The sequence below is a fragment of the Alosa pseudoharengus genome, unplaced genomic scaffold, assembly GCF_046254945.1.
Source record: "Alosa pseudoharengus isolate Yale_2024_CS ecotype anadromous, Long Island Sound unplaced genomic scaffold, YU_APseudo_1.1 YU_APseudo_1.1_scf_9, whole genome shotgun sequence".
In the NCBI taxonomy this organism is placed as follows: Eukaryota; Metazoa; Chordata; class Actinopteri; order Clupeiformes; family Clupeidae; genus Alosa; species Alosa pseudoharengus.
Window position 1 is genome coordinate 10,796,040 of NW_027468881.1, and position 17,500 is coordinate 10,813,539.

A 17,500-nucleotide genomic window follows, 5' to 3' on the forward strand; every position below is an offset into this window, starting at 1 on the left:
CGCCGCCGCAAGCGAGACTGGGTGATCCCGCCGATCAACGTGCCTGAGAACTCTCGCGGGCCCTTTCCTCAGATCCTCGTCAGCGTAAGTCAGCCTCCCTTCTCTCCTACCGTTATCTCCCCCACGCAATCAGCGGGAAAACAAACCCCACCAACGGCATCCAGGGGGTCAGCCAGCGGTCTGCCTCCCACCAGGAGAATGACCCGGGGAAAAACAGGCTTTGTGTTTCACAGACATGAAATACAGGAAGGGCCTTCGCAGAGAAGATTAGCATTCCATCCTCCTCCTCCTCCTCTTCCTCCTCCCCGCTGTCTCTGTCTCTCCTCTCTTTCAATCTCGTCCTCCATAATGATCAGCTTTACAGGTGATTATGCTGTGTGTTTGTGATGCGATTATGGCCGCTCAAGCGTGCTCAGGTAGAGAGGATGGGAACGCGAGTGGAAGAGAGAGAGGGAGCGCAGTGCTCCCCTGGTGTGTGTGTGTGTGTGTGTGTGTGTGTGTGTGTGTGTGTGTGTGTGTGTGTGTGTGCGCATGTGTGTGGTTGGGGGTTGGGCTGCAGGGATACACGGCGGCAGCAGCGGCCAATGAGGCCAGTAAGCAGGGGGGCCGACTGGTCCGCAGTGCCTCGTTAATGTCGGCACGAATTAGACCTCGCTTCGTCCTAATTGAATTCATACTGTACTGGGGGAGATGGAACGCATGAGGAAATGAGCAGTGCTTCACGCTGTGTCGTACTCAGGCATGAGCGTGTGCGTAGCCCCACCAGGCACCCGCTCGCCAGCACTGCCCGCTGACGCGAACACCGTCCCACAGGGAGCGTGGAGTGTGGCCGAGCATATTTTTTTTTCCCCATTCCACATCTGTATGCCAGAGTGGTAAACAACAAGGACCACGACAACACAACAGCAAATTACATTTCTGCAAAAGTGCTAGTTGGGCAAACTATAGAAAATAAACATAGAGGGGAGGGGGGGGGGGGGAGGTGCTGCACCTGGAGGCTTGTAAAGGGCTGCATGGGTGGGGGAAATAGCATGAATAAATAAACTCCTATATAAATGTGCCGCTGTAGCGAGAGCCACGCTGGAGTGTTTAAAATTCAGAGATCCTGTCACAACAGAACACTCAGTTTGTCTCTGGCAAAAAAGAAAAAAAAGAAAAAGAAAAAAATGGATCTCTCTGGTCTGGTTCATGAAAAAACATCAGTCACAGCGAAAACGTTCTTATTGGGTTTGCGTTTTTTGCTCTCTCTTTCTCTCTCTCTCTCTCTCTCTCTCTCTCTCTCTAAAATATCTACCCATCAGCTTTTCCCCCTGTTTACAAAAACCCTCTTTTTTCTGTCTCGTTCTTGGTTAAATTGTGCAGAAGAGGCATTTTTCCTCTTTTCCTTCTCACTCTCTTCATCTCTGTCTAGCTCTCTCTATCTACTGCTCTCTTTCCCTCTTTCTTTCACTCTGTCTCTCTCCCTCCATCCCCTCACCCTGTTTTCATTCCGTCCCAAGGGTGTGCCAACAGAGCTACAGTACTTAAAGGCATCCTTCTGAGTCGGGAGAAAAAAGAGGAATCGAAAAAACAGGGAATGAGCAGAAAGTTTCTCCCCTTTGTTCCGAGGCACAAGGGAGAAGGAGATGAGGGGAAAGGAGGATGAGGAGAGGAGAGGGGAGGAGAGGAGAGGAAAGGAGAGGAGAGGGGATGGGAGGGGAGGAGAGGAGAGGAAAGGAGAGGAGAGGAGAGGAGAGGAGAGGGGATGGGAGGGGAGGAGAGGTGATGGGAGGGGAGGGGGTATTTAAGGTCCTGGCAGACGGTCTCCCACTCTCGTTAGAACCTGAAGCGCTTGCTCTAGTGAGACGGCTCTCCACAGGCCTTGGCCACTAAAAAACAACCGACCATGGAGAGAGAGGGAGAGAGAGGGAGCGAGAGAGAGAGAAGAGAAGAGAGGGAGAAAGGAGAAAGGAGAGGAGGAGAGAAAAAGAGAGAAGGAGAGAGTGAGTAAGGGGGGCACATTGGGACAAAGTGGGAGAGGAGAGGCAAATGGAAAAGAAGAGAGAGAGACAGAGATTGAGGGAGAGAGAGAGGAAGAGAGAGAGCCAGAGTGGGTGTCAAAGCTTGGTGCAGGGTAGAGGCGGGAGGCAGGGAGACAAGAAATCAAAGCAGTGTTTAGGGGTGCGGAGCGCAGCGAACACAATCCACTTTCCGGGTGCTGTAAATAGGGCCGGGGGGCCGGGAGCGAACACACACACACACACACACACACACACACACACACACACACACACCACACACACGCACACACGCACACACACGCACACACGCACACATGCACACACGCACACACACACACACACACACACGCACACACACACACACGCACACGCACACACACACGCACACACACAGACACACTTACACACAGAGTGAGAGAAACACAAACACTGGCCCAACAGCAGGAGCCCAGCGGTGTGTGCTGATGCCTTGGCTGTGCAGGCTCGGGCCTCTGACTTCCTCTGTGTTTAATAATGTCTTCAGGGCACCAGAGACAGGCCCTAGTGCTTCTGCACTGGTCACCCCCTTAACAAGGCGCCAGTGCCAGGGTGCTGCTATACTGTTACTCTTACTGATATGGCCACTGCTGCTGTTGTTCTCCGACTTTTATTTATGCTCTGTCTTTTGTTCTTGGTGGATGACAGCAACAGAGAGTAAGAGAAGCCACTTCTCCCTCTTCCCTTCTCTCTCTCTCTCTCTCTCTCACTCTGTTTTGTTTCATCATGGTGGTTGGGGAGTGGCCCTCTCTCATGTTGGTGGTAGGATTGAATATGGATGCTTTTGGCTCGGTGCGCACTTTACAGACATAAGAAGCATTTATTTGACATGAGCTGCTCTCTCTCTCTTTCTCTCTCTCCACACACAGGTGCACACACCAAAAGAAAGAAAAGTGTCTGAAAGTTATAAGACAGTGGCGGCTCAGCTTGTCAGACGCTCCGTGTCAAAGCGGGGGGGTGGGGGGGGGTGGGGGGTAGACGGTGACGGTGGTAAGGTGTGTGTGGAGGGTAGGTTTAAGATGGTGGCTATGACACCATCACTCAGTGCTGAGCTCCCTGCCCATCTCCGATGTCTGCCTTGCCTAATGACCTGTGAAGCCGTAATGGGGTGTTCTGTCATCCGCTGGCGAGGCTGACTGACACAGTCGAGACGCCGCCGCCGCCGCTGCCGCTGTCCGTCCTCTTCTCCTCTTGTCTGGTCTGGTCTCGTCTCGTCTCATGCACGTCGACCCCGAGCGGTCCACTCGCTACAGACCCCGGGCCCATCACAGGGATGGGAGTGGGAGACAGACGGCACCCTGACCCCTTGCCCTCCAGCTGTCTCCCAAAAACAACAGCCCCACCTATCCATGGCGCCGTTGGAGGGGATGGTGTGTGTGTGTGTGTGTGTGTGTGTGTGTGTGTGTGTGTGTGTGTGTGTGTGTGTCAGATGGAGGCCGGCGTAGACCCCTCTGCCCCAGTGGCTCTTAGCCCACCGGAGGGCGGAAATGAAAACTAGTGAAGTGTTGAAGCCGAGAGCAGAAGGCAGGGGTTCTCCGGGAGCGAACGAGAGAGCTTAGGAGAGGGTGCAGGAAGATAAATGGATCAGAGAGGGAAGAGAGAGAGAGAGAGGGAGAGAGGGAAGGAGAGAAGGATGGAGGAAAAGAGGCCACAAGAGATGGGTAAGGGGGGGGAAGGTGATTCAGAGAGAGAGAGAGAGAGGGAGGGAGAGAAAAGGGAGGTATGGGGTGATAGAGAGAGAAAGCTGAAGAAATGGGGAGGGAGGGAGAGGATGAAGGAGAGAGATGGAGGTATGGGAGTGGAAGAAGAGAGGAGAGTAATTTCTCCCAGTGCGCAGGTGTGCTTTGTCGCTCTCTTTCTTCCTCAGCCAAACAATCATCAATGACATGTAAGAGTCATTGATTTTTTTTTTGGTTGTTTTTTTTTTTACTTATTTTTTTTATCGGGGGCTTTTTGAAAGTGTCCATTGATCTGTACACTTCTCCCGCGGCAAAGGCATTGATTTCTCCTCTCTCTCCTCCACTCTGGTAAATAAAGACCTATCCCTGATCCCAATCTCAACAAAAGTGACCAAACACACACATACACACACATACACACACACACTCACACACACACATACACACACAGATTATAGATTCTTAGAAGCAACAAAGAAATCAAACATACTCCCACATAGGACTGTCCATATTTACTGTTCATTTTAACACTGCTCCAAATGCAGCCATTTGTCAGTAAACTGCAGAAGACGTATTGGGGTGTTGTAGTTCCTTGCTTGCTTTAAATGAATGCTTTTCACCACAGACAATATTAGTTTTATGCAGTCATATGCCAGGCAGTTTCTGACTCTGAGAATGATGTGGCTTCCTTGACTGAGCTTAGATCTATGAGATATCTTCCGATAGAGCCACAGGCATTGGGAATGTTTTTTACATGCAGGCATTGGGAATGTTTTTTACATGCAGAATAGCACCATTTGTTCCCTAAATTTATCTCGGGATGAATAAAGTATCTATCTATCGATCTATCTTTTCTGATCCCTGTATATGGATTTGACTGGATCTAGATGCCAACACTGACTTTATTTCAGAGAGGTGTTCTTTTTTCCTTCCAAGCCCCTTCTACCTCTCACAGAGAGCTAGTGCATGTTTACTCAATGGCAACACAGCCCAGCAGGATTAAGAGCCTATTATTTCCACAAGAATAAAGACGGCCCATGTGGTATGGGCTCAGCTTGGTGGATGAGGTCTAGGACTGAATACAAGAGACTGAATCTGAGCACTGAATGAACTGTCTGCACAGGCATAGAGAACAAACTGAAATAATATAAATAAAACCAGCATACCTCAATAAAACACCTGATGGTTCTTAATGTTTTTCTTTTTTTTTTTCTTTGTGTAAAGAGTAGATGATTGAGCACTGTCCTTGACCCCTTGTGATTCACACACAGACAGTGCCCCCCCCCCCCCCCCCCCTCCCCATCAGCCATGGCGGGATCGTCTTTTATTAAAGTGCCATCGCTTTATCCTTCTAATAAAGCTGGGCAAACAATACTGTGACAGGCACATTAAGGAGACAGCTGCCGCCACTGTCCCTGGCAGCCTCCGGCGAAATAAATGTGCCATCACAAATGTTTCATGGCTAATTTTTCGAAAGGCGCCCATTGATTTTGAGCGAGGGGGGAAACATTTTGATGCAACACATTTATCCCTCGCCCCCCCCCCCCCCTCACTCTTGTCACAGGCTTCCCATTGCGCAGGTCGCTCAAGGTCACTGAAGTAGAGTCTCTACAAAAACGTTTTCTTTGCATTTGTTTCCCTATAACTGTCTAAGAACAGCTTGGAGAATGCTAATAAAGTGCATGGGTAAGCAGAGGGAGTTGCTTCAATAAGCTGTATCTATGAAAATAAAAGCTCAGAACTAGAAATTATTTTTTATATCAATTTCAGCCTGCCCCTGAGTACACACACATTTTATTTTTCATTTATTCACATTTAGAAATGTAGGACCTTCTGGGGTGATAAACTCTTTGATTAATTGCCATGTAAACTGTCACATGAACACTCACCAATATTGCACTGCTAGAAATGTAGAAACACACACACACACACACACACACAAACATGCATACCCCACCTCTTTTCCACCCATTCCAGCTTCATTGAAACACCCATCTACCATCTAGGCCATGTTCATTAATCAAGTCACGTTTTATTTATGAAAGAATTTCAGTCCACAGCAGGCCTCACTGCCTAATAGGAAACATTATTGTAGCTCATGGAAAGTTTTTTGTCAGAATTAGATTGAATTAATGAGAACTCCACTAATGAAACCCAAGTCGGCTTCCAAGCGATTTTTGTTTTGTCGTACTCAGCAAGCATTTTTGCAATGTAAACATCACCTCTCCTCTGTGTCTGCATTTAGCTGCATTCACACTATTTAATACTGTGTTGTTTGTATGAATACAAATGGGCTGCTTCTCGATGAAACAAGCGAGCTAGTCCCCGAGAGACCGCTTTTCCTGCACTTTATCTGTAATGTTAATTTAAAAGACAGTAATGACTACGTCCCAAGCGACTTGCTGAAAGAAAGACAGACACGAATCAGAACAAAACATGTTGAATGATAAAAAATTAACAACCTAAAAAAAGGGGGGGGGGATAAGGAACTAGCATCCGGAAAATGGTAGAAGAAGTGCACCAGGCAGGGAGGAAGGGGGATTGAGGATTTGTGGTATTTTTTTGGAGCGTTGGGTAATGTTGTAGAAGAGACTTATGGATTATACCAGAGCCAGACTTTCATTGTGCTGTCGATACACTCCTCCGAGCCTCTGGATCCACTGCCACTCCCATGGGGCCTAATGAAACACTTTGGCGTCTGCCTGCTTTGCCCATGCCAAGATCACAAGGCTAAAAATTGGCTTCTTCATCCCTCTTCAGTGTTTACGCGGCAACACAGTTTAAACACGAGCCATTGTACAGCAGAACACTCCTTCTGACACAATCTCCAAACAAAGGGATTTTTGCTGCAGTGCATGCGTTGCAATTCTACCTTTTGTGCACTCATAGTTGTCACGGTTTGTTTTGTGCCGTGTGTTTTTTTTCTTCTTTTTTTTGTTTGTTTTGTTGTTTTCATCCTCTCCCGAACAATGAGGTGAAAACCTGAGCCAACACTCAAGGCTGCCATCTTGTCTTTGAAATCCTGCCACGTGGAAACGGCAGTAGCATTGAGAAAAAAAATGTAGCCCATGTAAGGGGTTTTAGCTGGCCTTCCACTTTGGTCAACAGGAAACGACTGCCCCCGTTGCAAGAATTCCTGCTGTACATAGCTGCCTGTTGGGCTAAACTAGGAATAAGTTGTTTCCCCCTGTCTGTAAATGCCTCTTGGCCGGTAAAACTCTCCTTTGACACAAACAGGCAGGCTGCAGAGCGTTTCATTCATGCGAACATCCATGGCATGAATTGTCAGTACCTCCTAGTGGCCGACGTCTGGCAGTCCGTTTTGTGTGCGCACCAGGGAGGAAAAAGACAGAGAGGGAGGGAAGAGAGACAAGGGAAGTGGGGTGTAAGTCAGACGTTGTCCAGAGCCATCCTTCTCTCAGAGGAGCTATTAATTGTGTCTGCGCTCCAGAGCTGATCCCTCATGTAGAGACAGACACTCACACATAAGAGTTTAAATGCTGGACCCCCCCCTCACGCTCATCCAAACTGTTGACCAAAAATAACAGCTGACAGGCTGCTGGACTGCTTTCTTTAGACATTCCTCACAATATATATATTTTTTGCTGACAGAACCGGGATGTATTCCAAAACCACTCAGTAGGATTTTATCACATTCTTTTCTGCAGAGTATTACAGAAATCCCCTCCTATAAACACTCCATTGAGTTCTCCCCATCCCTCTCTCCCTCCCTCCATCTCTCCTCTGCTCTATTACTGTTAAAAACATTTTCTCTTTATTTTAACATTTTCCCAATGAATGGTTGAGTCATCTTTGGTACACTAGTCTCTGTTTGTCTCCCTTGTAATGGCCACTGTACAATGTGTAGTCCTGCCAGAGTTCCAAGCGCAATTATATTTGCTTAGTGATAAGTAAAAATATTTACTTAGTGTAGCTTCTAGTTTTCATTTAATAAATGAAAACCATTACTTATATGTCTGAGGGTAAAAGAGATGTTGGTGCCCTCCATGTCGGACATTAGGAACATCTGCGATATTAATTTCCATAATTCAATATTTTTGGTTGTGGGCAGCATGTGGCTCCTTTGCTTTGAGTCTGCTGATACCACAGTGCGGACCCCTGGTCTTACATTTCAAAATCAATTTTTTAGAATTCTGCTTTCTCCATTAATCAGAGCTCTGCTGAGTAAAGGCTCCATTTTGGAAGTAAAAATTGTGTGGAACTGAACTGAAAGCACTTTAACTTGCGCTCACGCTCCCATGACGCCTCTTTTTTTCGTTAAATAAAGAATAAAAAAATAAAATAAGTTTCCTGGCCTTCGAAATGAAATGAATCATTCCCCAAGAATCATGTTTGGCCGCCCGGTGCCTTGAATTAGACTGGCATTTAAAAAGACAGAGCTTGAGAGAGGCAGAGCGAGCTGAAAGCCCTTTGATGAGCGAGCCAAGCTAATGGGGATCCATGGGAGGGTTGGTGCGGCCCGCCATCCTTCGCTTTCACAGATTAATCACATCCTTTTATATCGGTGTGGGGATGACATGTCTGAGCTGTGCCACCAACCCTGGTCACTACAAAGTGACCCGTGTGGCCAGGGGCTGAGGTTTCTGTGTGTGTGTGTGTGCGTGTGTGTGTGTGTGTGTGTGTGTGTGTGTGCATGTGGTTAGGTGGGGGGCAGTGGTATGGTTCTGGTCGTCACAGAAACAGCTGCCTCAAGAGCGTTGGTACGTGATCACAGCTCAGCAGCTTGTCAGAGAACATGTTCAGGGACATGACACATTAGAGATAAAGCTTTTCTTCCCCACTGGGAAACAGTGGACTTCACTGACAACATGCATGTGATTGGCATGTTACGTCTGAATGCATCCTACTGAAAGCAAAGCTCAAGAGCCTTTCTACTCATTCATATTCACTTCATTCACACATTCACTTCATGTCTTTGAGTCTGTCAAGGTTGAAGCTAAATCTCTGCTATGCATTTGAGGCCTTGTTACATCAACTGGTCAATAGCCTGGCCAAGACAAGGCAATATTCGAGCATACAAATGTTAATGGCTGGGGCTTCAAAATGCCAGAATGAAAGAATGTTTGCCTCCCCAATCAGTCTGAGTCAGATAATGGGGAGCAGGGTAGGAATTTCACGGCGGCCACGACGGCCATGGCCGTGATGCCCCTTTGAAAATCAGAGGTTTACAGGCCACGGTGGCCTTGGTGCCCCCTTCTTTCAATATTCTGCTTTGCATCTGACTAATAGCGATTTTTACAAAATTAATTTAGTCTTTTACGCAGTGGAGAAAGTGACAGCGCACAGCAAGAAAGAAAGTGCGTCCAAATTCACCCATTCTTCTCAGTTGAACTACTCCCGAAGTAGCCTACTCATCACACAGGCATCACAAGTATCGTGATGGCCCTTCTGTATCGTACTGAAGATGCATCAAATTTACATTTTGTGGTTCTAAACCTAAACATTGTATCAGTTAACTACTAAGAATGCAGTTTTTGACAATTTGCTCAATGCAGGAAAGATTCTTCAGGCAGCTCATTTGCTTCCGGTGAAGCCAGATGTGATTGAACCTGCCGCTAATGTTAATGAAATCAGTGTCTACACAGACCCGGTTGGAATGGAATCAGCACGTTACGATGTAGAAGGATTTATGCGCATGTTAAAATTGTTGTTATTGGGCAAACAAGGTATCCAGTGTCAGAGTGAACATGTAAGGAGCAGAATATAGCAGGAGATGCCGTTACAATACAGCTAACGCTCCACCAGAAAATAAATGAGCTGCCCAACGATGCATTGAGCGAATGTGACAGTTTCTTGTTTCTTGTTTCTTGTATCTTGTTTTGCCACTGAATCGCCTTTTCTTGACTCAGTTTTCTGAATCGCCTTTTGTGACACCACCTCTGGCACCACTAAACACAGGTTGGCTGGAGGGTAAAGGTGAGTCCAGGTACCTGGCGATAGCCCTGAGGAGGCACGGTTAAGCACCAAGAGTGATAATGGGGAAGCAATTAACCGCGGCTATTGAGGATCCATGCTGGGAGAAATATGAATTGCAACGTATGAATCATGCTTTGAGATAAATGGGTTGACAGGAGTGGTCCTTATAGAGCGCACTCCCCAGGCCATTAGGGTCATGATCCATACCAGTGGCATTAACAATAAACCTAATATCCGCTGCTGTAATGGAATTACAAGAGGCAGTGTAATTGCTTCCCTTCCCCATCCGCTGTACTGGATGCAGAGTCTGCTGTATGCCTCCACAGCTGGAAACTGAAGGGACCTGTGATTTCATTCATCCTGTCGGTGGGTGATTTTCTGTGTTTTTGAATTTCATACTTCAATATACAAATGCCTAATATTTACAGTGCAGTACACCACTACGTTTGGTATTTGCAAATAGGAAATAGGCTGTTAGTAAAAAGAGGATAATACATCTATATTTGGATTTGTGAATGCACACTTCACAGAAACTGACTTCACTTTCAGCCAGTGCTTTTAGATGATACATTTCCCAGTGGACTTGTCAGCCTTTTGGTATTTTTCATCTTGTTTGAACGTGCACTTCATTCTTGGTGTCTTCAAGAGCTAGAGTTTTAGAATGAGATATTACTAGTGGAGCAATGTTGATGGTTTGGCATTATTTGTTATATGACGGCCGTTACCTTTCAAATGTCATCCATTTGTCAATATATGTGTATTGACTTAGAGACACATACAAGAAATGTGTTCATATGTCTGTAGGTAGGACCAATTTTCATATATTTTCACTACTAATTTTGCAAAAACAATTATACAATTTATCCTCTCGTAGCCATTGCATCAACCTGGTCAACACTGAGATTCGTTAGAGGGATGTGAGTATGTCAACACAAGTGGATTACTCAGATGAACACATGCTAGCCTATAGATTTTCAGCCATGTTTGTTTAGCCGCCGTGAGAGTTCCCCCAGCAGACTCTGCCATCAGCTCCCAGTGACTCCAGGATCTCACATTACTAAGGATTTTTTTCTTAATCACCATCCCTCTTCCCTGTCAGGCCATCTCTCTCTCTCTCTCTCTCTCTCTCTCTCTCTCTCTCTCTCTCTCTCTCTTACAGTATATCCCCATCAAAGGGAAGCACCCTGTGTACACCAGCATCTGGACACGTTGAAAATTGAATTGTGAATCTTTCGCCCCAAAAGATACAGTCAAGGCCGTGGGCCCAGGTTCTTTAATAGAAGATGAGAAGCTGTTTACGAGGGGGGATAAGTTACCCAGTGACAAATGGGCGCCTGTCAGGGAGCCCCTTGAGTCCGGGTGAGGAGACCCCATCTCTCCATAGCTCTCTGGGCCAAGTCATGCTATTTGGTCCCTAAAGCAGGAAATAGATACTTTCAATAGATTTCTGTGTGGATGTGAAATGGTCAGACAGTCATGGAGTGGGTTGCAAAAGAGGGACGGTGGATAAATGAAAGCTTAGAGTAAGTCGATGAATTAAACAGCCCCCACGCCACCCCACCTCACCCTCTTTTTCATCAAGTTATTTGATTGCCCTGAAGAGGCTGCTTTATTGTGGATGTTAGCATCAGTCATAAACGAGGGCCCAGAATGATCCAGGAGCAGACGGCACTGAAGCTGTATTAATAAATGCATGCGATAACATTTCAGGAAAACATATCTGAAACAGCACAAATAAATCAAATAAATGTGCCCCCTCTGTTTCATAAATCTCATAGCTCACCCTCAAGCCGCAGACAGGCAGGAGGCATAATTGTTGGTAGTGACAGAAAAAGTAAAGAAAAAATGAGATGAAAGAGAGGAATAGAATGATCGCTTTGGAAAAAAGTGGAAAAGAATGATCGCATTGGTAAAAGTCCCTAGGCAGTGGAGCTGGATTGAATTGGAACACTTTTGCTTGTAAGTCAGGAGATGTAAAGACCAATATGACTCAATTTAATATGCTCAATCTTTTGTTTTCTTTCTTTCTCCCTCCTTCCCTCACTCATTTTTTTTGTGGTGTGTGGTTCCAATTCTGTTTTCCCTCGAGGTGAAAATGGGAAGCAATTGGAAATCGAGGCCTATGCCAGAGAAATGAGATCCTATTTACTTTGTCATTTAGCGAGCTGAAAGCACTTGTGTCGGAATCTTTTCATGTAAATCTAATGGCAGCTGCCATAGGTTTGGTACTTTCCTGCCCCTCTCGGCTTTAGTAATTACCCACAAGCCCCCTGAGCACCGTTGTTCCCACAGCAGAGATGACAGTCAAACCATATTAAACATCACCTCAACGTTTTCTTATATCTCCTAAACCCAGGGTCTTCAAAGGGAATAAATCTCCTGTGTAGCAGTGTGTGTGTGTGTGTGTGTGTGTGTGTGTGTGTGTGTGTGTGTGTGTGTGCGTGTGCGTGTGTGTGTGTGTGCGTGTGACGCTGTCATGCTTATAAGGTGCACTCATAGATGTGTGTTTGTGTGTGTGTGTGCATGTGTGTGTGTGCGCGTGTGTGTGTGTGCGTGTGACGCTGTCATGCTCATAAGGTGCACTCATATATGTGTGTGTGCGTGTGTGTGTGTGTGTGTGTGTGTGGGTGTGTGTGTGTGTGTGTGAAATGAGAGAAAGAGAGGGTAATGCGTTTTGTGGGGGTATTAAACCGAATAGCTTTGTGACTTTTATTTGTTCAGAACATTACATATATTAGATTTTTCTCATTTTCGTTCAGCAGCTCATCCGTTTGTTGTTGTTGTTGTTTTTGTGTGTGTGTTGTGCTATTCAGTCACTCTCTGTGTAAACACCATTCTCAGATATAAGCACCAGTCTTTATGTCCGGCTGTGAAGAACATTGTATTGTGCTCCGGCGCTGTGTAATACGCCGGGTCGGCAATCATAAGCCTCATGCTGCTGCTTCTGCCGCTGTCGGCGCCCGAGGCCCTTCACTCCTCCCTGCATCTGTCTGGCTTCTTAGGTTCACACTGCCATATAGTCTTGTCCGCAGAGGGAGGATGGATGTACTATAAAAGTTTTGTGGTTTGTGTGTTTACGTCTGCTGTGGTGTCTAAGGTTTCTGTCGGTGTGTGTGTGTGTGTGTGTGTGTGTGTGTGTGTGTGTGAGAGAGAGAGGGAGACAGAGAGAGAGAGAGACAGAGGGGAAAGAGAGAGGGAGAGATGTGTAGAGTGGTGTATTCCCAGCTGAGGTGCAGACTCCAATATATACACTTGCACAGGAGACAATATGAGCCATATCGTAATGCGTATTGCTCAGGTAGAGGTCCCAACTGAGGAGAGGACTGAGATATATGGATGTGGTGGGAAATCAATGTGTGTGTGTGTGTGTGTGTCTGTCTGTCTGTCTGGGGGTTGTGTGTCGGTTGTTCCCATCTGAACATAACTTTTCGGACATATTCAGTAGGATGAGGAGTGTTGGCTGGTCTGTGAAGGGTAGCGAGGGGCATTGGGAGGCCTCTTACCTGCCTACTTTATGTGCGCTGAGCTCCAGACCCCAGCAGACGTTTCCAATGTTTGACCCTCTGGCTGCAGCCCAGATTCCCCTCCCTACCTCACCCTCCCTCCAGATCAGCCATTTCCCGCTCACGCAGAGTCAAGAATGCTGAACAGTTTATGAGAGGGTGTTTTGATAGTCTCTATTCCAAATGTTGTCAGTGTGTGTGCGTGTAATGTGTGTGTGTGTTTTGGTGTGTGTATTTTGGCATGATCTGTGTGTGTGTGTGTGTGTGTGTGTGTATGTGTGTGTGTGCATTATCAGACCGCACTCAAGATACTAAACAAGCAGACATGGCACGGGCAGCACACGGCTCATTTGTCACCCTGACAGGCTGACAGACGCAGTGGGCCTCGGCTACCGCGTCCACCCAGGTGCGTCCACCGAGACGCGTGCTTGGACGGGCCTTCCGTCCATCGGTCCATCTGCCACTCGTCCGCCTCCCAGCCGCTCGCCACGTGCCTGTCATGTTCCGTCCAGCCCTCCACAGCTCAGCTCCAAGAGGCTTTGGCAGGGGGACCCCACTGCTGGCAGACGGCGGCCATTTTGGGTTTTGTCAGACGTCCAGATGACATGGAAAATCCAGACATCCCTAGCTTTTCCTCTCTCTCTCTCTCGTCCACCTTCTCTCTCTCTCTCTCTCTCTCTCTCTCTCTCTCTGTGTCTCTCTCCAGCCATCCATCTTCCATCCCTCATCCCTCCTTCCATACCATCTCCCTACTGCCCTGCCTCTTCTCTCTTGGCGGGTGGGATGTGTGTGTTCCCATGGGGGATGTCAGAAGAGCTCCTGGGCCAGGCTTTCATTGCCCTCACCACTCACCACTCTACAGTAAACAGGGGGGCAATGCTGCTATGCCAAAGTGGACCAAGATTACAGACTTGTGAAGCATGCATGGGGAGGCAGGCATCTCTGTACTTTCAGATTAGGTATTCATGTTTTAGTGTGGTATTATGTGTGTGTGGAACAAACCCAGATGGTGGGTATGGATGTACCCATGGAAAGGTATGTCTGTGTGTGTATGTGCGAGCATGTCTGTCTTAGATAGATAGTATAGTATATAGTATAAGTATATATACTCTTTTGATCCCGTGAGGGAAATTTGGTCTCTGCATTTATCCCAATCCGTGAAATAGTGAAACACACTCAGCACACAGTGAACACACAGTGAGGTGAAGCACACACTAATCCAGACGCAGTGAGCTGCCTGCTACAGCGGCGCTTGGGGAGCAGTGAGGGGTTAGGTGCCTTGCAAGGGCACTTCAGCCTTTCCTACTGGTCGGGGTTCGAGCTGGCAACCCTCCGGTTACAAGTCCGAGGTGCTAACCAGTAGGCCACGGCTGCCCCAGGGGAGCATAGGGAGATAGGGAGCGAGAGAATAGAGTGAGCGAGAGAATAGAGTTAGTGTTTGAAGTTGAAAAGTATTAGTAGCGCACACCAACTGATTTTTAGCAAGGTGCTAGCCACTGCCAATAAGTTCAAATGGTAAGAAAGTGCCGCACACTCAAGCTCCATATGACAGGTCTTTACTTAACAACTACTTTTCGAAATCGGATGAAGACCTGTCATATGGAGTGTGCGGCACGTTCTTACCATTTCAAGTGTTGAAACATTCAAAGCTGTGTTTTCCTGAAGGTTGAACTGGGAGGTGTTCTCTTGCAGTGGAGGTGTATTTCACACGGAGAGCTGCCAAACGCTGGCCCAGGACCTGGATGAGGATGTGTGAGGGGAAGAACAGGGCCAGAAAACACATCTGTGTTTTAGTGATGGTCTGGGAGCAGTCAGTTGGCGTGTGTGTGTGTTTGTGTTGTGTGTGTGTGGGATTGTACGTGTGTCATTTGGCTGATACTCATGTGTGTAGTGTGAATATGGTGTCTATGTATGTGTGTGTGTGTGTGTGTGTGTGTGTGTGTTTGTATGTGAGAAAGAGATTTGGCCGATATTGACCGATATTGATGGTATGTGTGAGAAAAGCTTTGTTTGTGTGTGTGTGTGTGTGTGTGTGTGTGTGTGTGTGTGTGTGTGTGTGTGTGTGTGTGTGTGTGTGTGTGTGTGTGCATATTGTTTCATGCTATTTATGCCCTCTTTGTCTGGCCGCGCTGCATTGTGCCAGCTTCTATGATACAAACTCCTGCTGTGTTGGTGTTTTTTAATGCCAAACCCTGCATAACGGCAGGTCCTCTCTCTCTCTCTGTCTGTCTCTCTCTCTTTCTCTCTCTCTCTTTCTCTCTCTCTCTCTCTCTCCCCCGCTTACGCCCCCCCCCCCCTCTCTCCCTCCTGGTCGTGATGAGTGGACCTCAGGAGGGGGCAGCCCTAAGCCCTGGCCTCTGCTGCAGAGGCTAAACGCCTGAGTGTGCACTTCCTCACTCCGCACCAGATGAGGCTCGCTGCACGCTGTGGCCATCGGGGGCTCCATTGACTTAGACCGGCCCAATTTAGGTGTGTGTCGGCCAGCTGAGTGTTTCGGCCGTGACTCGATGCTCCCGGGTCCCTACTCTTTCCTTCGTTCGCTCGGTTGGTCCCCTGTCTCCTCTCCATGCTCATCTTGTCTTTCTCTTGTCCTTCCTCACTGTCTCTCTCTTCTTTCTCTTCTTCCTTCATTTTCTTTGCTCTCTTCCTTTGCCCTCCTCTCCTCGTCCCTCATCACAGCAGTCTTGTCTCTCTCTCTCTCTCTACCGCTCTCTCTCTCTCTCTCTCTCTCTCTCTCTCTCTCTCTCTGCCAGTGGCGTTTCCCCCTTTCCCCCGACTCGGCACTTCTGCGGCATGGAGCAGTGTGTGTGACGGCCTAAGTGACTGCGAGGAGGGGGGGGGGGGGGATGGGTTGTGGCAAGAGAAAGTGCTGCAGCTGCACAAATCCCCTCCTCTCTCTCTTCCCTTCTCTTTATCTCTCTTTCACTCTTTATCTCTCTCTCTCTCTCTGCTTCTTTCACTCCTCTCCCGTCCCCTGCTCCCCTCTGTGCCACTCATGTGCACGGACTGTATTGTCATTCTAATTATATAGAGTGGGGGGCTTCATATGCCATGATCTTGGATGGCTGTGAGTGTTTGTGTGTCTCACTGAGATATTGCCCTTGTCACAAACTCCATGGGGAGGTTGGAGGGGAAAAATAGACATGATTTAACTTTTCAGTTGAGATTGAGGGGAGTAAGATTATATCAATCACCTAATAAAGGAGAGAGAGTGAGGGAGAGAGAGAGAGAGACAGAGAGAGAGAAGACAGTCATATGACACGGGTTAAGGTGAAGACATTTTCTCTCTCTTTCTGCCTCTCTCTCTCTCCCATATTGCGTCCATTATTTCGCTCATGCAGGGAAAAGGAGGGTAGAGATTGTCTGCAATGTGAACCCCAGGGAGAATAGCCTCTTTAATTTGGCATTAGCCATCGTTCAATTGAGAGTGGGGTCCTGTGAATAAAGCCATGGCGTGCTGCTGACGCTGTAATTGGTAAAGTAATTCACTGCTCAACTTCTATTAATTCATGTTCCTTTGTGCTAATGGAGGTTTTTCTATGTAGCCAACCTATTAATTTGCCTTACACATTCAATCACACACACACACACACACACACACACACACACACACACACACACACACACACACACACACACACATACACACACACACACACACACACACACATACACACATACACAGAGCGAGAGAGAGAGACACACATACACACACTCATCCTGACATATAGTTTGAATCAGTAGAAAAATAGTCATACCTTCACTACACAAGCCCTCTGCTTAATTCACATATGCCAGAACGTACTTGTAAATCACAGTAGCTAATTTAAATCCACATTGTGGTGATATAAAGCAAACAATCCGGTGGGCTTGAGACTGGCTATCTTGAGCTTGTTTATAGCCGCTCTGCTCCTCTTTCTTCTCTGCCTCATGCCTGTCCTTTGAGGTTTCTCAAATTCACAGAGAAGCAGCCTGACAAAGCGTGGTCCTGCCAAAGAGCACTGTGAGAATTGAACTGACCTGAGAACAGAGAGGAGATTGAATGTCTTAGGGAGGAAAACACCACCGCAGAGGGAAGCCCAGGGAGGCACCATGGTAACATGGTCTGCCCCCTCTGGCTCGATGCCCTCCAGAGCTGAGGGCATACAGGCAGATTGATTTCCAAAGGAAACCATCTCAGCGGGGAGGTGTGCGTGCGTGCGTGCGTGCGTGCGTGCGTGCGTGCGTGCGTGCGTGCGTGTGTGTGTGTGTGTGTGTGTGTGCGTGTGTCTATCTGTGTGTGTGTGTGTGTGTGTGTGTGTGGAAGGAGGTTTTACTGTACATCAGCATCCATCTTTAGTTTAGA

General features: G+C 47.4%; 1 protein-coding gene across 1 annotated transcript in view; it reads left to right on the forward strand.

Annotated features, from left to right (window-relative positions):
• The window catches only part of LOC143114966 (cadherin-4-like), a 246,816-nt gene that overhangs the window by 148,159 nt on the left and 81,157 nt on the right, over positions 1–17,500 (forward strand). Inside the window, exon 3 of the mRNA XM_076276809.1 lies at positions 1–84. Within this exon, the coding sequence (XP_076132924.1) occupies positions 1–84 (84 nt within the window). The remainder of the gene's footprint in view (positions 85–17,500) is intronic.